The sequence below is a fragment of the Diadema antillarum genome, unplaced genomic scaffold, assembly GCF_040938485.1.
Source record: "Diadema antillarum isolate AM-2024a unplaced genomic scaffold, OU_Dant_1.0 seq00000637_RagTag, whole genome shotgun sequence".
Lineage (NCBI taxonomy): Eukaryota > Metazoa > Echinodermata > Echinoidea > Diadematoida > Diadematidae > Diadema > Diadema antillarum.
This window is the reverse complement of record NW_027271554.1, coordinates 513,606-536,798: the sequence shown is the minus strand read 5'-3', so window position 1 is coordinate 536,798 and position 23,193 is coordinate 513,606. Positions and strand designations below refer to the sequence as shown.

The window sequence follows — 23,193 nt, the reverse complement described above, 5'->3', positions numbered from 1 at the left end:
TGAGCGCTAAAAGGGAGTTAAACCTTTCCTTGTAAAAAAAAATTGATCTTGACTGATGTCTCAGGGCTTTGTCATGATTTCAGGAATTATGCTCTTTCTCGAATAAGGGAAAAAACCCACTTCACTCTGATATTGTATCATAGATTTACTTAGATCCATGGTTGCATAGACATAAGAAATATGCTTGTGCACATTTTCAAGAGAGGGGTTACTTCTTTTATCGAGAATTTCCGCGGTGATGTTAATAATTTGGATTAGCTACTGGCACAAACGAGATGTGAGCATTTTAACTCCCGGATATGAAGAGTCTAAGCCTTGCCCTAAAACCAGTAAAATATCCTGGGCCCTGTTTCATAAAGCTGTTCGTAAAATTACCATGACTTTACGAACGACTGGAATATGAAGTGCCAATATGTGTGCAATTTTTCCCTTTTTCCTTTAACAAAGTACGACTTTATGTTAATATTTCATCTACATTGGGGCAATAATACATTTTCAACTAAAAACGTGTGTTAACATACAGAATAATCATTATCACCAGCAAATACCAAAAATAGCTATTGAAATTAAAATTGATCAGGAAACCCACTTGGCCTTGCCATACTTAAATCGTTCGTTAAGTCGTGCGTAACTTTGCGAACAGCTTTACGAAACAGGGCCCTGGTGTTATTGTAAGGAGATTTCACAAATGGCCTTCCTGACTGTAGCAAAAGTTTGGTAAATATCGGAAATGAAATGTGCTCGTCGAGCGTAAACGCCATTTTTTTTTTCAACCATAAACTTGGTAGTAAAATCTCTAAAAACGAATAATGTTTGGCGATACATGTATTCAGTTTCTGTTGACTTCTCCTTTCATCCAATCTCCTTCCTACACAAAATGTGACTAAAATAACGATGAAAACGATTAAAAAATAACTTACCAGCAATGTTTTCCTTCACCCACAAGAGAGCCTGCCGCTGGTCCAGCAAACCTAAATTTGCAGGGATTTCTTCGTCACCTGAAAAAAAAAGGAGAAAAGCAAAACAAAAGCGACACAAAACAAAACGTAAACAAATTGTCCGAATGATTGAAGGTTTCTCTTTTTTTCCACAGTGATTTAAGTAAACTGAACTGATCTGAACTAAAATGAATTTTTCCTCTTTTTTTTTTTGTTTGTTTGGGGGGGGGGGTTCCTTGCAATTTCTCCTCTCAACCTCCCCATGCTCTCCTCTTCCTTCTCATTCTCCTCCTTAATTCTCCTTCTGCTGCTGCTCTTCCTCCCCCTCTTCCTCAGGTGTCCTCCTCGTCCTCCTCTCCACTTCCTCCTTCTCCCCTCCTCATTCTCTTCATCATTCTCCTCTTCCTCCTTCTTCTTCATCTCTTTCTCCTCTTCCACCTCGTCCTTTTTCTTCTTCTCCTCCTCCTCTTCCGCTTTCTCTTCCTCCGCCTTCTCCTCCTTCTCATCATCATCATCCTCCTCCTCCCCTTCTCCTTCTCCTCCTCCTCCTCTTCCTATTCCTCCTTCTTTTCACCTCCTCCCTATCCTCTTTGTCTTCGCTCCGCCTTCTCTTTTTCCTTCTTCGTCCTCTCCTTCTCCACCTCCTCCTTTTTCTTCTCCTCCTCCTTGTCTTTCTCTTCCTCCGCCTTCTCCTTCTGCTCATCCTCCTCCGCTTCCTTTCACCATCTCCTTCATCTCACTCCCCTTGTTTTCTTGACCAGATTTTTACTACTACGCCACGTGAAACTCGAAACCCTCGCAGACCTTACCAGTGGCCAGGAAGCCGAATACGCCGAGTCGGTAGTTGAAGGTCACCACAATGACATCGTTCATGGCCGCCAGCGGGATCGGCAGAGTCTTCTCCACAGACCCAGCCCCAATAGACAGACCCCCTCCGTGAATCCAGACCATAACCGCTGCATTAGTTGGCTGCGGAATAATTATGGCAAATGACACATGCACTTCTAATTATTATAGATTGGAAAATATCTCGTTAATAATTGATGCAAAAAATACACACTTTTGATTGATTTTTAGACAGGCAACGCAAAATTGGGAAATCTTGCGACTATGACGTCACAACGTCATCTAATTTCGATAATTTGGAAACCCAAGAATAAGATTCCTCACTTTCATCGCTATAGATGAATTTGACTGAAATTTAGTTCATTCTATGTGTGTTCGATATGACACTTTAATCAAAGTACACTTGAGAGTGATGACATAGAGGTTTACCTGCGGATCGGGAACGTACACATCAAGATAGAGACAGTCTTCCGAACTCTTAGTGTACAGGATATCATCGAATCCTGGAATCGGAACTTGCGCGCAACCTTGCAGGGGCTTGGTGGCATCGTAGTCCCCTGCGGCCGTCTTTGCGACGGGTCGCTTGTAACGCAGCTCCCCTACAGGAGGTTCCGCGAAGGGGATCCTCGTGTACGTCGCCAAGCTCGTGGAGAAACCCGGTATCTGGTGGGGTCGAAACTCAATGCGCTTCCCGTGGTAAGTCGCGCTGGCGGTTTCGACCACGGGTTCATTGTTGTTGTTTCCGACGTCATCCTGCGCGGTTGAACATACTGTCAAGCAGACAAGTAGTACTGCAAGTGAAAAGAATGGTTTTGCCGACATCTTGCTCTGGGAACCGTGAGCGCTTGAGTGTGACTGTGACTCTTTCTCGCAAAGTATCTTCGTAGCGCTGTACCCGTGAGTTAACACATTACAACTGTACTATGACAAAGCCTGTGTTTGCATTAACGGTTTGGACTTTGTCCTATATGTGCATATTCCCTCTACTTGTTTTATCTTTGAGTGTTATTCTTACCCCGGTTCGTTCTTTCTCTCTCTCTCTCTCTCTCTCTCTCTCTCTTCTGTTTATCTCATTGACATTGTTTGACCTTGCGATATCTTTGGCCTCGAACTTCTGTTCATACATTCTAGACAAAATTTTGTCAGCTATTTCATCAAGTTTTTCCTGACTCGAGTGTGAAGTGCAACTCAATGGACAACCTAGTACTAAAAAAAAAATGACCAAAGGGGTTCTGTGCTGCGTACTGAAGAAAAGTAGGCCTGCGTATGAAGTTTGTTTAGTTGTTCACAGGGCAACATGCCTTCCTCTTTTAGTGCCCCTGTTCTCTCTGCGTCACTCTTCCTCTCTCTCGGTCTGCCTAAAGACTATCGGATTTCCTTTTCCCCCTTTTCTCACCTTACGGGGGACGTTCCTGAGTTATACACAGGGACACGTACGGTCATACGGTGATTCTTAACTTTTAGGATAAGCAAACTTTGACGATAATCTTGTAGATGAGTATGGGGTGCCAAGTGTCACATGATTTCTTTCTTCACGAAATCGGTCATTTCTTAACGAGATGATCATCTGATGATCAACAGAATGACTCTTCGTAACAAAAGAGACCGTGCGACACTAAATTGGCGCCCCATACTTATCTTCAAGTTCATTCACGAAGTTAGCTTATCCTCAAAGTTCAGGATCACCGTCTGAACGTAATTAATAATGAGGAGCACTAGTTTTAATCCCCAGCCTGTGTAATAACAACATTAGCTGCTCCAAAAGGTGAGACAGAAGCTTGCTACACAGGAGGGCACTATAATGTATTGTTTCATGTGTTGTATCATGGACTGAAGGAGAACTCCGGATGAATTTTAGACTTTTGCATTTGAACATGTATATAAATTGGTTATACTGGACACAGAGTTTCAGAATGTATAGTGATTGTGATGGGGAATGAGAATGTTTTCAAAATCAATAACAAATCACAGTGAACAAGAATGATGACATAGCAGCATCACCTAAGAATGCAGGATTGGGTGCTCATGGAAACAGAACAACAAAATATACATACTAGTAAATTCTACACGGATAAAGTTGTTGTATTGCAATGAAATTACATTGCTACATTTCTGAAATACGTGAGCCTCACCTTTGTCATCATCCTTGCTTAGTGTAATTTGTAGGGGGGTTTTCAAAGTATTGGTTTCTCTGCTCAAGGACCACAACAAATTCTACAAATCTGTACATGACACTATTGATTTATGTACTACATGATGTGAAATAATGAAAATTGTCTGGACCTTCCCTTAACCCTATTCCAACTTGGGGGGGGGGGGCCTCGACATTTCGCGCCACGATTCCACAACGCGCAAAGATTTTGCCGCGTCGTTTCCTGACTTTTTTTTATTGAAGTCTCCCGCATATTTTGAGACCAAATTTGCGACGTCCGGGTACACTGTTCTGAAATTACGTAATGTTTTGCATATACATGTCAACCCCAAAACGGCTCAAATTCATGATATCGTGTGCAAATCCAATGCAAATTGTGTTTTTTTGTTAGATTGATATAAGTCAGATTATTTTAACTTTAAACCATTGAAATTAATCAAGCTTGAAAAAGTGCCTGCAACAAATTTTGGCAAAAAACAATAGAAAACAAAAGGTCGAAAAAACAATAAAATACATAAGAAATTAACAAAACAATAAAAATCAAGAGAAATTGATTTTGATTTCGCCATTTTTTACAAGAAAATTGTTCGATGTGTCTTAAGGAACTCTGACACAAAAATTTAGGGATCCTTCAGTCATTTTAATGGAATTATAGATGAAAATATGATTTCATGCGTAAATTTGCATAATTAATTTACTAAAAATAGAAAGCCAATATTTCTTTTTGTAATCTTGTAGTTGACATCCGGCTCTATCTTCAGGCAAAATTTTGCGGCGATCGCGAGATCGGCGGCCGAGATCTGAAGGGGGGGGGGGGGGGGGGGTCAAATTGACCCCCTCCCTCCCCCCATCCCCCCCCCCCCCCCCAGTAAAAACTTGGTCTCAAATAGCCAAGTTGGAATAGGGTTAAAGGGATCGCATAGTTTTGGTTGAGACCTAATTTCAGGTTTCTAACATTTTTTGGTGAGATAATGAGAAACCTCTTATTAAATATGAAAGAGCATGTAATTCCATGAGGAATTCAACTTTTATTTGATAAAAACTGGTTTTAAAATGGCTGAGATATCCAAAACCGAGCGATACAAGTAAAGTGTGGGACCCGATTTTCATCAAATAAACTTTGAATTCCTCTTAAAATGGTATGCCCTGTACTATTTCATAGGTGTTTCCTTGGTATCTCACAAAGAGTTAAAAGCCCAATTCTCATCTCCACCAATACTATATCATCCTCCATTCTGAATGACTGGACGAGTGCCGTAGCTGGTTACAAGGTCTTGAGGAGCGAAATGGCAGAAAGCATCATCAATATGAGTTATCGAAGTATATAAATTATAACGATTGCTGCTAAAGACAATGATAACAATCCGAGGCGGGTTGACGGGTGTTTCTATTGAATGATTATATATATTTTTTTGTTCACATAGATACATACATAAATCTTGAGTGCAATAAAATTACACACACAAAAAAAAAACTAGCAAAAGAGACCAAACTGACAATTGCATATTATTGCTTCTCTTCTACTTTACAGCAAAATACAGTGAATCTAGTGTCAAAAGGGCCAAAGTTTCCCATTTATTCATATCAAAAGCCGTTAATCAAAGGGATGGCTAAAGGCTAGTTTACGTAACTTACTAATTAACCAACTAAATGAAAGAAAGACAAATATTATTCTGAGGGGTGAAAGTTCATGTGCGAGTTTCTTCACTTTGTCTCCCTCTACAAATTAAATTTGTTAAGAGGGCAACTGCTGATCTGTAAATTAACAAACATGTCGGAAAAAAGGAACCAGTGGGACTCGAACCTGTCATCTACTACTGGAGACAAAGTGAAGAAACTAGCACATGAACTTTCACCCCTCTGAATAATATCTTTCTTTCTTTCATTTGCTATGCCTTGTCCGCCTTGGACTACTTAACATGACAATGTCGGAATTTCGGAGCTTGGGTATTTGTTCCATGTTCATCGTGTCACTGCCGGCAACCAGGGACAGCCTGGTGGTGGTGTCGCTGCCCGGAAAGCAGTAGATGACAGGTTCGAGTCCCACACTGGTTCCTTTTTTCCGACATGTTTGTTAATTTACAGATCAGCAGTTGCGATCTTAACAAATTTAATTTGTAGAGGGAGACAAAGTGAAGAAACTCGCACATGACCAACTAAATATTTGAATTTACAAAAACAAATCGTCTAGAAAAAACATTGATAAAAACGAAATTGAATATCATCAAAAAATAATAAATCCAAACTAAAGATTTGAAGCAAAATGATTGTAGATGTTTCTGCCAGCGATGTCTCCCAGACCCGGACTGTATCTTCAACTTTCCGGGCATGATTCGGGGTCCTCGCAAGTCCGCTGGCTGTCGGCGTCGACCTCTGATTCCAGCAATGACTTTAGTCGCTCTAGTTCAGCTAATTGAAAAAAGACAAACAAACTTTCAACTTAAAAAACAACAACACATTTAACCTTACCGCAGAAACAAAATTGAGAGTGAGACAGTGAGACTGTGACATATTGAATTTACCATTCTCATATTCCTTTGTCTTACAGATATTGGTATAAGAAAGTTCATTCTAAACTGGTGTAGGCCTACTATCGCGGTGACATGCAGTCAGAGGCACATTCAGATTTCAGAACTAGAACAATATTTTCAAAACCTCTGCATGCTAGAATATTTACTAGAACTTCATTGTCCTTCACGGTCAGCAAAATTTCATGATTTAAGTAACTTAACCAGAACGACAATCTTTAATCAAATTATTCAAAGGAAGAATCAACTCAATTAGATTATATTTTACGGCCATCGTCAAGAGGGTGAAAATTAATGTCATAAACTTTAGATTTTTTTTTCCAATTTTTAAGAAATACGTTTAGTATACAGTGAATCAAAGTGTATTACAAAATGTATGTAAAAAGACATGCCTGCGTTTGCCTGAAGACGAGGCAAAATTTCCAGCTGAAAATGGCATCGCTTCGGGAACGGGTGTCCAATGAAATTCGGGAAAGTCAACGAGATTTCCTTGTATCGGGCCTCGTCTTTTGTGGCTTTCATCCACTCCGGGAATTTGGAGTCTTCGGGAGAGATATTGGCCCTTGACGAACGGTTTGGATCTCTGTAGTAGGCGTGCAAAGAGGAACATGAACATATCACCACGATCGTTTCACACTCGTAGATTATCAGCAAAGTATAAAACAGACAATTTCGCCGAATATGATAAGCTTAGTATAACAACAGCAGCAGCAACAACAACAACAAAATAGAGGACAACACCTTCTGCCGTATTAGATTGTTTTTTTGAAAAAAATTGTTAAAATATCGGTATCATATTTTCGTAACAAGTCTACCTCCTCACTTCCTAACTGTTGTAGACATGTTTAAGGGCGCGTTTACACCGAGCACGATATTGGCAACGGTTCGGGATTTTGCTACGAAACATCAGGACCGATGGAAAACTAATTTATCGAAATGTAACTGGGGGGGGGGTCGAAATCCGAATCAAATCATGTTTTCTTATTCCCTTCTGTAATCGGACCAATTGGCTTACCCTGTCTTGGCAAAATTCGACCAGTACTTCATGACCTGACGGGACATGTCGACCTCGAGCTCGTTGAAGCCTCCCCTTCCTTCAGAGTCGCCGTCATCGTCCGCGTCGATCATGAGAGCGCTGCCGAACACGTAGACGACGTCTTCCCCGTGAGTGGCGCCCATCCAAGTTGCCTTTGAGCCCCAGTACGGGTGCGACGGGGCGTGCGTCATGACGTATGGGTACACTGTCCGCCCCGCATTGACGAGCTGGTCGATCAACTTCGCAACGGGACAGCCGAACGTGTTGTCACCAAAGAAATCAATGGCAGCGTCCACGTAATCTCGTTCTTCCGGTCTCGCAAGCTACGATATTAATGATTCAACAGTGAACCAAATAAAAACAAGTTAACATTAGAATTGACAATCGCGTTCAAGAAGGAAGTTAGCTGTGACCTTAAGGATTTGAATCAGTTCTTCGACTCATCCATGACCACAATCATCGCCTCTTGGCACGGAAATAATGGCAGATATGTGAGTTTTAGTTTCTGTGCATTCAAAATCACTGATACTTTCTGAAGTTCTGTCAACTGTGGTCGATATGTTAAGAACGCTGAAGCTATTCACCTATAAAGCACGTACTCCCGTCAAGTCGAGGTCATCCCACGAGATCGTCACCCACGAGTCATACAGCTCGCGAGTTCGACATTAAAAAAAGATCCATGAGTCATACAACCCACGAGTTTGGCACTAGACAAACACGGCACAATAGCTCGACGCTAGGTACAAACAGCCCACGAGTTCGACATTTCAACACAGGGCTTAATGTGCCGGTCTCGAGGGAATTTTTTTGCTTAGTGTCGAACTCATGAGCTGTATGACTCGTAGGCTGTATGACTCATGGGCTGTATGACTCATGGGCTGTATGACTCGTGGACTTTATGACTCATGGGTTATATGACTTGTTGGCTGTATGACTCGTGGGTGTCGGTCTCGTGATGTGCACCCGTTTAGTTGTGCCATTTGCAGTGATCTAGGATGTGTTTCTCATTCTGTGCTCAGCATGAGCCAGCTAGCCAACGAATTTGAACCACGACCCCGTTCGTGGTTGCCATAGATCACCATCAATAAGTTGAACCGCTAAAACAGAATGAAACCCTCCGCGTCTACTCACATCTTCTGCTGATGAATACACGTAGTTTATCGACTCGATAACCACTTCGTCAACAGCGCCGACATTCGCCATAGCCATGATCCCGTAAAGGGTGCCCTCGAAGATCGTCCTGTTCCACGTCGGTTTCGCGCTAGCGTCAATCCCGTCCGGTCCCCAGGTGACGAACGACGTACCTTCCTCGGAGAGATACCCGACCATGACTTCGACATCGTTGAACTCGCCGTCGGCCGCGATGTCGGCGACGGATTTTGGAAGGAAGAAATTGTCGACCGTGGAATGAAATAGGAACTCTCCGTCCTGATTGGAAACGTATTCAAGTGACCATCTCAACCCATTAACAACAATAATATCAGAGCAATTAAATCAAGAAAGTAATAGTTATGCAGCTTCCAGGAATATGGCTTTGATCGAGATAACTTACTTTCAGCATGAATAAAAATCACATATCTTACTGTACACTGACAGCCGACAACATGTATTCATCTTCTGTAACACTAGGGCAGTGAACGTGGCATGCAAAAGGTATCATGGAAGTAGCACTCAACATGAAATCAAGGAACGTCATTTATTATTCTTATTTCTTCGAGCCGTTGGTCAGTATGAGAACCAAAGTTCCTACGCCAGAAAAAAATAAGTGAGCTGGGAAGGGGAGGCATGACATTACATCCGTAGTGGTGATATGTAGTTCATTTTCTCCTTCAGTAGAAAATGAATATTCAGTACAAATTTAGCATTACTTCAGATATTTCATTCTAGATGACTTAATAAGGATTGAGATGATAAAGATATATATGTAGAGTTTGTTCGCAAAAACCGATAAGTCCAGTTTTGAAGATTTTGAAGTACGGTCTCTGTCATAAAGTACAAAATAATACCTTTTAAATGATATATTGGTCACTACATATAAAGGTATATTTTTGAAGTTATGGTCAAAAGAAGCAAAAATTTTCTTATTATTCTCTTTATTTTTCTTGACCTTTAATCGCAAATATCTCCATTTAGCAAATATGGACTTATCGTTTTTTGCGAACAAACTCTTCATATCTGTACATGGATGTACTATTCCATTTGCAATTATATATTCACAATTACTTTCTGTGGTATTGTGCAGAAAGAATTCGTCATTGTTGCCTCTGTATTGCCGTGGTACGTATTATCATCCATGACACTGTGGATCTGGGCACCGTTCCATGCAAGTTGTCAGCCCAGACAAATTGTCACTCTCTGGCAATTGCAGTAAAACCCTTGGTTTGGATTGGCTGAGAATCTCTGGTCAATGACTGTTGCTACACACTAAGAAATCAGGGTTCAATTTGGGGTTGAATTTAACCCAATGCACCCTTGCGTGGACTAGGGTTGAATATTTAACTTCTATGGGTGCTATTTACTCCGAAAGGGGTTCACCTTTGAGAAAGTTTAATTTTTGAACGTCTCCAAATAGAAGAGTTAGTCTGCTACAAAAACCTAGATCATAGTGTTGCGTTCAAACATGTTATGATTTGTAATGCAGTATCAGTAGTGACTTGAATTGTGGATGATGTTCATCTTTAAGATTGCAAATCAATCAATATAAAGATGTTTGTTGGTGTTTGATAAAATGAAATAACATTTTTTGTTCGTGCCAGTTTCATAAACAGTACGTGAGCAAAGACTAACACGCCAATCCCGGAAATTAACCAATCACTCACATCAGAGAAGACGATCGAGGCATACAGCGAGCTAGCTACTGTTATGTACAGTATGTGTATACGTGTCACAAAGCAAAGCGTCGCGACAGTTCACTTCCATTTCGTTCTAGAACTCCCGTGCAATTGCATTGAAGCGGGGCTTTTTCGTTGCAAGACTTGCTGATTTATACAAGATTAAGGTGAGTAAATGACCACTTTGTAAATCATGACATATTTGGGTTGCTTCTGTACGGCTAGATCCTTCAATTCTTCGGTAATAGGCCTAATTTCAATCGTTTGTCGTGCCGTTCTTTGTTACCACGTTCACGCGTGTATTAATACACTGCACATGCAAAATCATATGACCTATGAATGGGAAGTAATACGGGCCTCTTTACGGTTACTACTGCTTGCTACTGCCATTTAGCAGAGTTCGAAGTCTCACGCATTCTGAGTGAGACTATCGGCATGAAATCAATTAAGGCAAAACAGTTTGCATTGTTTAATTTAATGGTAGTTTAATGTATAGTGATTTGTGATACTGTTTCGTCTTCTATTGCATGTGCTTATATGAGACAGTCTACAGAGTCAGTAGGCTATTAACTGCTGCGACCTGCCCGAACTCGAAGCGTTCGGGCTCCCACAGTGTACAACTGTGTATGGGACTAAGACTCGATCGCGCACTGTCACTAGTCATATCTGCATGCCCCTGATACAGTCTGCATGATAAGCTGTGTGAGAGTCGCGGTCGGCGGTGACACACATGATACGGATACCGGTGATTGAAACACTGAATGAGAGAATGTGCATCAAACTGTACTAAGGCAGAGGAGGTACAGCTAGTAATCATCAGTGTGAAAGAAATTCCTTCTTACTTGGGATTGGTTGCACAGTGCCGCAGTCAGTACCAAGTACCACAGTAGTGCAGACTGAGTACAGTAAAATCCTATACTGGTATAATAAAGTTTCTTGTACGGTATATAGTGTCCGACTAGCTAGACTAAAAGGTTTAGCTGTGTCAGTGTGGCAAGGGTGTGAAGCTGATGATACCGGTACTGATTATAAAAAAAAAAAAAAAAAAAAAAAAACGAAAAAAGAAAAAAAAAAAGAAAAGATATTTCAAGTAGATCTACAGTACATGTATAAACTTTATGGCCCAAACTTTATATCTATGGACATGGTGAACAACAGTCGATCATAATTATACTGATTTCGAAGTGAAAATACAAGTTGCCAGCAGCGTTGTACGTCATGTAGCAGACTAGTACATTGTATTAAGTGTGAGTAATCTATATAATAGCCTATTGACATCACCATGCGCTGTGCAGACATCATTCATCTACATATTAAACTGGTGGGTGGTGGTAAATTTGAGGTTACAATTGGTACCCGTACCGGTACAACAAATGTACGTTACTCAGACCCTTATGCTTTGTATCGCATTGACGGCACTGTTACCTGCAGATTTGTTATAGGGCCTACTGCACATGAACAGTTCAATATAAATTCAAATTTCTGTGTTACCATTGCAATTTTCTTTCTTTTTCCCCTTTCTTTCTTTCTTTCTTCAGGTCAAAGGTGTTTGAAGCATCCTTGTCCTTACAGCAAATGAAGGATGTTGTTTGTTTCATTATGGACTATGCTGCGCTGAACTGCATCCTACTCCCTGGGAGTATTCTCGGTATGAAACCTGATGTCAAAGCTTCTTCTCTACTTGTGACACCAAGGCGAAGGTGAGTTTTCTCTGCAGGCCAGGAAAATATATTTGATATAAAAACTGTTTTCTTATGAATGTTGCAAATGCAGCATTAATTATCTGTAAGAGTTGCAAAGATCGAATGGTTAATCTTGAAAGATTAATTGCAGTATGCCATGCAGAGTCTTTGTATCACTGTTGGCGGAAGGTTTTCAAAAGTGGGGGGGGGGGGCACTTCCTACTTTCATGAGCTAACAAGCAAAAAAAAAAGGCCTTGAATGCAACTTCTGGTGACACTTCCAGGTTTCAGCTTACAAGCAAAAAAAAAAAACAAAAACAAAAACAAAAAAGTATTCAGCGCAAAAACAGATCCTTATGGTGCTCACACTTCCAGGTTATATCTACATGTATTTCTTTCTAGTGCCACTTACACACTTTCGGGTAAAGAAAGTTGGGGGGGGGGGATGGGGACCCGAAGTGGGGACAATTATAATGTTTTCCTTTGTATTGTGCCGAAAAATTAGGGGCCCGAGTCCCCCTGGTTCCTGTGGCCATGTATATAGCATCCAATTCTTTCTTGCACAGCTCTACATTACTGTTGTTTTTTAGTTGGATTATCAAAGATGACATACCATGTATTCGGTTTACTTTTGTACATGTGCTTAATAGATTTAACGCAGGAATCGCAACACTACAACGCCAAGGAAGAAAGAAACCTTGCCAACATTTCGCAAAGTCCGGAAAAGTCTGCTGCCATATGTCGCTGCCACCTAACCTGCAACTGACCTGTACTGGATCTGCCAAAGAACAATACTGTGAGTTGATCACGAGACTGCTGTGTCTCATTTTTTTTTTTTTTTGCATTGTATGTTCAGATGTATTATTTATGGAACTCTTTAATGCATCAGTCTTTATACATACACACAGTGCACTCCTGTTCTGATAAATAACGTTACAACAAAATTGAAATTGAGGCCATAATGTTATTGGCTCTACATTTGTTGCTTTATTGTTTACTTGTTTGGTTGCAACAAAACTTTGATAAAACGAAAGAAAACTGTAGGCCCTGAGGGCCTCATTATAACAGGAGTCCAGTGTATACTGGGCCAAATACGCTGTACCGAATTGCTGATGCAGTCACTGCATCAACATAAAAGGAGGATGATCCTGGACAAGACGTTTGTCCCAGTACTAGTATACGACTGGACTGGTCATCTCTCTTCTCTCAATCAACAGTTGTTCCCAGTTCGAGGTTAATCTGCATTTTTGCATTGAATGTGAAAACTCGGTACATGATCAGTATGACCTTTTTCATGGAGAGGGTTGATGGCCCTCACAAGTAATTTTGACTTCACCTGTTCTTCATTGGCATATATTTCATCCAGATGGCAGAGCATTTTCAAATTTTCAGTGTAGAGTGTATGGTCTATTAAAGTTCTAGAATTACATTGTACATGTAGTATAGCATTGTTTTGAGATTGTTACCCTACAATCAAATTTAAGCTTAAGAGGGTGTGTAGAGTGTGTTGTACTTGTGATTTGTCAGGAAAGTGCAACCCATAGAAATGTTCAATTTGGTGTTTTCCTTCCTCCCAGAAATTAATCTTCTCAATAAATGTATGATATATTGTACATTTTTGCATCACTATACAGAGGAGAGTGTAAACACTTTTGTTGTTGTTGTTGTTTTCCCCCAGGTATTCTGCATGACTGAGGCACCTTCTTCAGCTGTCTTCGTGGAATGAATCGCTACAACTTCAATCAGTTCTACAGATGCATCCATGATGAAACCTTTGTCCAGGGCAATCAACTACAGTCTGAAACAGTCTTCATAAAATCAGTGTAGTATACTGGCAGGTAATATTGTATTGTGAAGAACACTTCATCGAATGATTTTAAAGAAATCACTGTAGAGTTACAACCCTGTGGCTACTTGTATCGTGATGAGTTAATACTTGTATCTGCTTTGCATTGTGTATCATCCTCTGCCTAAATGACTAAAACACTAAAAAAATGTATTGTTTTGTATGCTGACACTTTGTACAGTACTATCATCCTCGAGGTTGTTATAGAAATTCTTGCAGCTAGAGTAGTTTGGTTTTCTTGTCATTCTTGCTTATGAATATAAGCTGCATTTTGATGTTTTGGGTGGAAGATGAATTTTAGCCTTGAGCCAGCACTGAGAATTACACTGTAGTACAGTGGTATCATTCAAGCTTTCTGTATAAAGCTGGACAGTTCCTGTACCTTCCTGTTTTATGCCTCTCCTATCCTGCCTATGCTATCCTACTATTATCTCTGAGTGTTCCTCTCTCTTCTATCATATCTCGTACAATGTGATTCTAGTTACAAATGCCATCCCTATATCGATGGAATAGACATATCCCCATACTTTGGGTTAATTGGATGCTGTTAGAGGAAGGAGGGGGGGGGGTCCTTTTTCCTTTTTTGCTTGTCACAATTTGCATGTGTGTGTGTATTAGTGGTGTTGATTATTTATTTTATTGCAGTTTCAGCAAACTTGGTATCCTTCTTTTCCTTCTGTTATGTAACAGGTGAGGATACTAACCTTTACAATTATAGTATGTAAACATTAGCCATGTAAAGATGTGTTCACGGAAATCCTACCAATATTTGTGTACTGTGCTTTGATCACTTGTTAATGATCCTTCTTTTTTGAAGGTCTCTAGATATTAATCTTTAATTTATGAAGTATTTTCATTCATTTGCATATACATGTAGCTGGAAAGTATTGTGGCCATTTTGTTTCCTTCTATGCATGTGGAAACTAACCATGAAGGTTTTGTAATGTACATGTATACCTTTTATTCAACTGTTTTATTTTTTTACCTGAATTCACTGTGTTGTAACTGCTTGCAAATGCAACATCTGGAGTTAACAGCTCTGCTTTCTTTAGATGATAAAAGTGTACTTTTTGCACAACGCACATGGATTGCAAATGTCTCTTTTTTTTCTGCTGGGAGAGATTTTTATGTTTATTTTTTGTCATAAAGAAATTCTTATAGGGAATTGAAATGATGTAATGATAATATAATGACAGATGTTTGATACATTTTTTTTTTCATCAGGGAATATTGTTTTCCCTTATTTACAAAATTTAAATATACATTGTATTCCATTACTATATGAGTATATGTTATGTACTTGTATTGTATTTAACTTTCTTAATTGTACATGTATTACATTATAATGCAAAAACTTGATTTGACTTAATTATTTGTTTTGAATGATGAAAACCTAGCCTATGAAATTAATACATGTGCATTTTTGTGTGAATGCAGAAATGCATCCATCTTGACAAATGAAAGTGACAAGTTTGTATGTACCAAATGATGAACTGTACTTAGATAATGTACGAAAATGGGGAATTTCTCTTTATTTAATTTTCCTCGTTTTTATCATCCCAAGACTTTATTAAACAAACATGAAATGTAATCATCTGTGATGCAGATATGTTTTAATTTCTCTGTGCAAAGTGTGTGCCAAACATGAAGTATGAGCAGCATGTACAATGAATTGGTGGTGGCATTGTTAAGGAGTATGTGTTGGCATTGCTAAGGAGTATGTGTTTGATTGAACAACTCTGAACACTGTGCTGTACTTTAAGCTTGAACATCTCCATTATTTCAGCAGGATATATAATTTATATAATATATATACATATTGTATATAATATTGTATATAATATATATATATATATATATATATATATATATGTCTATTTAATACATGCATGTATTCAAAATTGAACCCTTTGCGGTGCATCTACGCTCCCTGGTTTTTATTTTTCCTCCTTAATGGATATATATATATAAAGTATATATGTAACCCATTAAAGGGGAAGGCTAGTAACTGATCAGTGGGAATCAGTGGAAATGCTGGGAGATGATTGTTCCAATCCTTATGGGATTCATTCAAGAGTTCATTGTATATCTATTGTTGTGTGAAAATGATTTGCTTCAGAACGGTCTCATATTCAAGTAATGTGCAGATTAATGCTCCGTCACTGACCAGGGACGCTAACCTGGAAGCATTAATCTGCACATTACTTGAATATGAGACCATTCTGAAGCAAATCATTTTCACACAACAATAGATATACAATGAACTCTTGAATGAATCCCATAAGGATTGGAACAATCATCTCCCAGCATTTCCACTGATTCCCACTGATCAGTTACTAGCCTTCCCCTTTAAGGAGGAAAAATAAAAACCAGGGAGCGTAGATGCACCGTAAAGGGTTCAATTTTGATATCTGAAAAGTTCAAGAATTAACCCTATTGGGTGGAAGAATGAACCTTTTTACAACCTTGAGGTTGAACAATGTATCCTTCAGAGGTTCAATTTTTAACCTGCCTGGGTGCAAAAAATAAACCTTGAGGTTCAGTTTTGAACTCAGAGGGTTCATTTTTATGATTTTCAATTTTCAATTTTCAATTTTTCAATTTTGAACCCCATAAAAAATAAACCTTGAGGTTCAGTTTTGAATTCAGAGGGTTCATTTTTATGGGGTTCAAAATTGAACCCTAGACAGGGGTTCAAATTTTGAGGGAAAAGGGGTGCTGCTATTGCATCACGCCTAGAGGTTCAATTTTGAACCCTGATTTCTTAGTGTGTATGGTAATTGTCAGAGACTGACAACTTTCGTGAAACGGAGTCCCTGGTCTCTGTATCATAATTATACTGTATTGTGTTTCGTACTCTTTGTCTCGCACTTGAATAAAATCATAATTGAAAAAAAAAAACGATGTCTCGACCTCGACTTCGATAAGGCAAGCGGGCGTGTGTCACCTGCATGATGGAGACGAGCTCTTCCGCGGTTTTCTGCCGGAGACAGGCGACCAGATCGGCCGTGTCGTCCGCGTCGCAGTTGGCTGCCGAGCCCATGGCCCACGTCGCTTGCTCGACATCCTCCATGGATGCGCACACACCCGGTGACGTGGCCACGCCACTCTGGTGATAGTGGAGCATCGAGAACGAGATAAATAAGACGAGATAAATAGTGATATATCTGACAAGATCACATACAAATGATGAGCGAGTATTCTGCAGCATAATTATGGTAACTAGCCTGATGGCATTTACCTGTATTTCACATTTTCATTTCCATTGACGTTAGCAATTCTATTATAGAATAAGAGCTAATCTGTATGTTAATGTTAGCGATCATCTTCCTACTGAACGGTCCATGACAATGGGAAAACAAGAGCATGCTCTTCCTAATTAAAGACTCAAGTCACGTGCAAGTAATCTAAGTAAAAGGATGTGAGATTTGGGTCTTCTTAGTCTTCAAAATATTGTGTTTATTCCGTTAAAACTACGATCTACTACTTCGCGCTTTTTCTCTTTCTTATCTCTGCCTTTTTCCCTTCTGCTTCTTTTTCTTCTTCTTTCCCTTCGCTCTCTTCTTTAAGTATTTTTTTCTTCTTACTTTCTTCTCTTTTTCACCTTTGTGCACCTCCACCAGTTGCTCATTTCACTTCTCTCATTCCCCATGGCATAGGCCTAGTACAAGAACTTTGATTATACCCAATAAGAGAATAGTTATCTTTTACCTGCATGATGCCTCTAGAAAACAGACCAGCACTCAAGGGGGACATGACGTGGTAGCTCACGCTCCACGACCCCGCGCTCTCTCCGAAGATGGTCACTCGACTAGGGTCACCTCCGAACGCTGACATTGATAAATATGATAAGGCAAATATTGCAGGGTGAAACTTATAAAACTTACTTCAAGTTACATCAAATAAAAAAAGAAATAAAAGACGACAACAGCAATGATGTGTGATATCGTAGTCGTTGTGGTTGGTATTCATCTTTATCACTGAGATAACGACGGCTGTTGATGTTGTCAACTTCGTAATCAATATCATGATTATGTTATTACTGCCATTGTCTACAACATCATTAAGTCACTACTGTCATCACTATTACAATCATTATCATTATCATGATCATCAGTGACTTCATCAACATTGTCATAATCATCGTTGTTGTTTTAATCGTCAGAAGGGTTACTCATGTGCCCTTCGAGACCACTCCGGTCACTCCAACCCTGCCAGTTTTTGATAACTCGCAAATGTTTGTTATTAACCATTACCATTACCATTACCATTACTATCATCATATCAATTCAATTGTCATACTAGGTTCCTGTTTCATAAAGATGTTCGTTACGCATGACCAAGTTGACATGACAAGTTACGCATGACCCTACGAACAACTGGAATATGAAGTGCCATTATGTGTGCCCATTTTTTTTCTTACGTTTCAACAAAGTACGACTGTATGTCAATTATTTCATCTTCATCGGAGCAAACGTATACATCTTCAACTATAATTTGTGTTAACATGTAAGAATAATCATTATCATCTGCAAATTTTTCAGCTTTAGCTAGTGAACTAAACGATGACTAGGAAACCTACTCGGCTTGCCATATTTAAGTCGTGCGTAACTTTACGAACAGCTTTACGGAAAAGGGACCCTGCAGGGGTATCTTCTTACCCTCGATGTTTTCTTGAACCCAGATGAGAGCCTGCCTCTGGTCCAACAGACCCATGTTGCCCGGAATCTCCCCGTCTCCTGCATATTATAGTGACATGATTTCATTCACCGTTAAACAAGTACGTGATGTGGATATACCCCATAACTTGGCTCCTACTAGTATTCAGAGCAATGGTGTCATTGGTGATCCATAGCTAAGTTCTCAGCGGACAGCTTTAAACAGATCAGGAATCAGCGAAATGAAGAGAATGGGTCCTCTACTGCGTTTAACCGTGGCAGTGAGACCTGCCTGTATTATTTCGCTTCCCAGAATACTTACGCCCTCCAGAAAGTGGAGGGGAAAGCGGTAACTTTGGGTGAGGCGGTAGGGGTCACTTAGTAATCTTTTCCTTTTGATATTACGTAACGACACTTAATCGCCGCGGAGGGCGCTTTTGCTGTATGGACTATATTTGGCGAAGAGCCTGGAAACCAGACTAGCCGCAGTGGCGTAAATATTCTTAGGGAAATGATAAATGCCAAATTGAATTCAAATAACAACAATAACAACAACAGCAACAGCAACATCCCTTGAGGGAATAACCGCTATGGTGAGAGAGGTGCAACATTATTCAGTAATATGTTAAATACAAACCAAAACCCGTGAAAAGAAGTGAATAGTGTTTAGAGATAATCTGGGCTTATAATATCCAAGCCTTACCAGTGGCGAGAAATCCAAACGCGCCAAGACGGTAGTTCATCGTCACGACGATAACATCGTTGAGAGCAACCAACGGTATCGGTAGTGTTTTCTCCAGTGATCCAGCGCCGATGCTAAAGCCCCCGCTGTGGATCCACACCATGACTGCCGCCCCCAACGGCTACACGATAATAATTTGAAGTCAGGTAAAGATTTCACTTAACAAAAATATGAATTAAAATGACAGTCATAATGATTATGTTAATGAATATTATTGGTATCATCATCAAAATAGTGGTGATGATAGTGACGACATGCCTCAAGAGTCAGTTCAAAGAGTCAAGATCGTCAACCAACATACCAAGAGCATCTGTCGCCTCAGTTGCAATTCAGGTGTGATAACTTTCTTCCTGAAATTTCATCCTAGTTCTTACGAAATCAGTACTACAATACGTCTTCGCGTCCTTTATACCATTTCGTCGTCACCTTCTCTCTAGCAAGTTTCACACGTTTATTTTGAATACTAGTATGCCATTTTTGTTTAAATGCTGCCAGCATACCCAAGCCTGCTGAAAGATGTACAATTTATAGCCCTTTTGTCACGTTGAATGTATCACTTGGCTGATTATATATTTATTGTTTCTGTACACATAAGAGAGTGTATTTCTTTCAAAAAGAAATAACATATCAAAAATATTAGTTACAGTCTACTATTGAATTTTGCTCTACTTACTTAAACGTAGTTGACATTATCCAAGAACTGTGAACTGGCGAGCTAGGAGCTGAGGCATGTGACAACTCAACAGGCAATGATCGATGAATAGATAAATATATGGCAGGCAGATAGAAGGTTTAACAGAGATTCGGACAGATTGGTAGACATGGATAGATAGACCTATATAGATAGATAAATAGATAGATAGATAGATAGATAGATAGATAGATAGATAATTAGATAGATGGATAGATAGATAGATAGATAGATAGATAGATAGATATATAGATAGATATAGATGAGCTAGTAGATAGATAGGGAGATAGATGGATAGATAGATAGATAGATAGATAGATAGATAGATATAGATAAGACAGATAGATACTAGTAGATATAGATAGATCTAGATACATTATTGATAGAGATTTGGTAATACATAGGTTGGTGGGTAAGTGTATAGATAGATGAGCAGGTATAGATTGATTGATAGATAGATGGCACAAATAAATGAATTTAAGAGCGACAGTGACATAATAAACCGTTAAAGGGAATGCTCTGTGCATCGTGTCTTCTAAACCAAGCAGAAACAAACAAACAAAAAAATGTCACCTTTGGTTCCGGAACGTATACGTCAAGATGTAGGCAGTCCTCTGATGCCTCTGTGGAAATCATGTTCTCAATACCAGGCATGGAGACTTGAGAACAACCCTTCAGGGGCTTAGTGGCATCATAGTCCCCTTTAGCCGCCTTTGCAACGGGCCGCTTGAAGCGCAGCTCCCCTACCGGAGGTTCCGCGTAGGGGATCCGCGTGTACGCCGCAACGTTCGCCGCGAAGTCAGGTATCTGATGGGGTCGGAACTCGACGCGCTTCCCGTGGTACACTGCATCAGCCGTCTCGACCGTGGGTGCGTCGATGTTGTCATCTTGCGAAGTCGAACAGATCTGTAGGCTGACGAGCACCACTGCCAGGGAAAGGCAGAGTTTCCATGGTTCTTGCTCCGACGGCATCATCGTGTCGCTTGGTGAGATTCATCTACGCCACGCTACCCCCGTAAATTCGTCTTGAGCGTCGTGAATCAGCAAATCATGTGTGCATTGCAGCTCAGAATTACGGGGCCTTGAAATGTTACGTAATAACCATCCACGGCCATTGTTTACTCGTACAGCTATTGTGACTGAAGGTGCGTCTCGTTCAGTGAGCTACAGTGTACGGTTGAAGAAGGGAAATGATCGATAGGCCACAATATTGGTCTATTCTTAATAAACTTCCCTGCTATGTGGTTTACTCAATGTAAAGCTTCTTGCAATGGAATTTCCTTTGGTAATAATATAATGATGATGATAATGATAATAATAATAATAATAATAATAATAATAATAATAATAATAATGAGAATAATAATGATAAAGTAGATTGTTGTTCTGTTCATATTATCATTAACACCGTATACGTTATTTGGTATCCACGTATGCAAAAAAAAACCAAAAAAAAAAACCTAGAAATGTCGCTATGGCGACTGGTATGCCTCCGCCATAATGCATGATTCTCCTAATAGGTCTAGATAGTACATGTTGACAATGTGTGATTACATTTTCACAAAATTGGCAAAATATTAAAATGACAAGTTTGTCACAAATGTGTTGAATGTTCACCTTCCTTGACCTAGGTTTAATTGGATGAATAGGAGATCATGTATTTGGGGATTTAAGGACTTTAACTTGACTTTGACCTATTCATACGTTTATGCATTGAGTAATTTTCAAAGTATGGAGAAAAATTGCAATTTCTGTATTGAATGATAAATTGTTACCATTTTCATCTGGCCTTTGACCCTAAAATTCATAAGAAAATCACTGTCAGGCAGAACATGCATAAATATGTAGTAAGTTTCAAGACAACCTGAGCCACTTCCGAGATATGGAGGAAAAAGTTAGTTCAGCACTTTCACTTGATCTTTGACCTTTTGACCTTTGAGGCAAAAAAAAAGGCAAAAAAAAAAAACTTTCCAGAGAATCTCTATTAGGTTATACATGCATACACCAAGTGTAAAAAAAAAACTAATCCTGCTGGCATTGTATAAACATGAGAGAAATAGTAAAATTTTGAAGTGTTGCCCTTGACCTTTGACCCCTGACCTTTGACCCCATGAACCCTAAATTCTCTAGATAATCACTGCCAGTCAGTACATGTATATATACTATGTTCCATGAAGATACCTTGAACAATTTCCAAGGTACGGAGAAAAAAGTGAAGTTATAATATTTTTACTTTACCTTTTGACCTTTGACCTCTGACCTCATGACCCAAATTTTCACCGAAGAATCTTAATTGGGTAATACATGTATACACTAAGTTTCAAGAAAATATCTTCAGGCATTGCATAGATATGGTGGAAATAGTGAAATTTTATGTAATTGATCTTGACCTTTTGACCTTTGACCTTGATCATGTGCACCCAAAAGTTGATAGGCACAACTTCACCCCCTAATACACATACATGTCAAGTTTCATTAGGATACCTCAAAAGGTTTTTTAGTTACGCTGTCCACAAAATTCATTACGGACGGACGGAAGAACAGACGGACGGACGGATGGACGGACAACCCGAAAACATCATGCCTCCGGCACCACTTCGTGGCGGAGGCATAAAAGGGGGGGGGGGGGGGGGAAGGCGAATTTCTGTATTCTTTAAAGGTTACATTCTTCAATCTTCTTCAATCTTAAACGTATCGTATCTAATCATAAGACTGGTACGGTATCATCACTTACTATCATTCGCACTATCAATGTTATCACCGTAATGACCACAAAGATTGCTAACATCATCGTGTTATGGATATCAGTTACTGTATTTCGTTAGCATCTTTCTAATTATCAATATATACTTCCCAATGTCATCTACATCATTGCCATAATTTCAATTTCTTTCAGATCTTCTTAAATAAATTGATGGAATTGTCATTGTATATACATGTATATATTTTTAAATTCGAGGTAAGTCTCTATATTCACGTTATGTCCTTTGCACTTCAGAGAGAGAGAGAGAGAGAAAGAAAAATATGAATGCAAACATCACAGGTTACCATGGTTACCTGGAGCAGCTCCATGCTTCGAGAAAGCAATCGCAAAATGTCTATCTCTCTCAAACCGATAGATATAGACCGAGAACTATTTCCACCTGAGCTAAGAGTGGATATGAAGAACCCTTTAACTCAAGCAAGAAATAGTCTCTCCTCCTCCCCTTCTCTCTCCTTGTTCCCTTCTCCCTTCTTCCATTC

General features: G+C 39.6%; 1 protein-coding gene across 1 annotated transcript in view; it reads right to left on the bottom strand.

The window, feature by feature from the left end:
* Positions 1 to 23,193, bottom strand: part of LOC139736346 (uncharacterized) — a 47,480-nt gene that overhangs the window by 17,557 nt on the left and 6,730 nt on the right. Inside the window, exons 4-14 of the mRNA XM_071647102.1 lie at positions 20,524 to 20,876; positions 19,221 to 19,380; positions 18,521 to 18,598; positions 17,571 to 17,689; positions 16,807 to 16,968; positions 8,632 to 8,928; positions 7,480 to 7,823; positions 6,857 to 7,047; positions 2,214 to 2,554; positions 1,748 to 1,907; positions 921 to 998 (exon numbers count right to left, since the gene is read on the bottom strand). Coding sequence (XP_071503203.1) covers positions 921 to 998; positions 1,748 to 1,907; positions 2,214 to 2,554; positions 6,857 to 7,047; positions 7,480 to 7,823; positions 8,632 to 8,928; positions 16,807 to 16,968; positions 17,571 to 17,689; positions 18,521 to 18,598; positions 19,221 to 19,380; positions 20,524 to 20,876 — 2,283 coding nt within the window. The remainder of the gene's footprint in view (positions 1 to 920; positions 999 to 1,747; positions 1,908 to 2,213; positions 2,555 to 6,856; positions 7,048 to 7,479; positions 7,824 to 8,631; positions 8,929 to 16,806; positions 16,969 to 17,570; positions 17,690 to 18,520; positions 18,599 to 19,220; positions 19,381 to 20,523; positions 20,877 to 23,193) is intronic.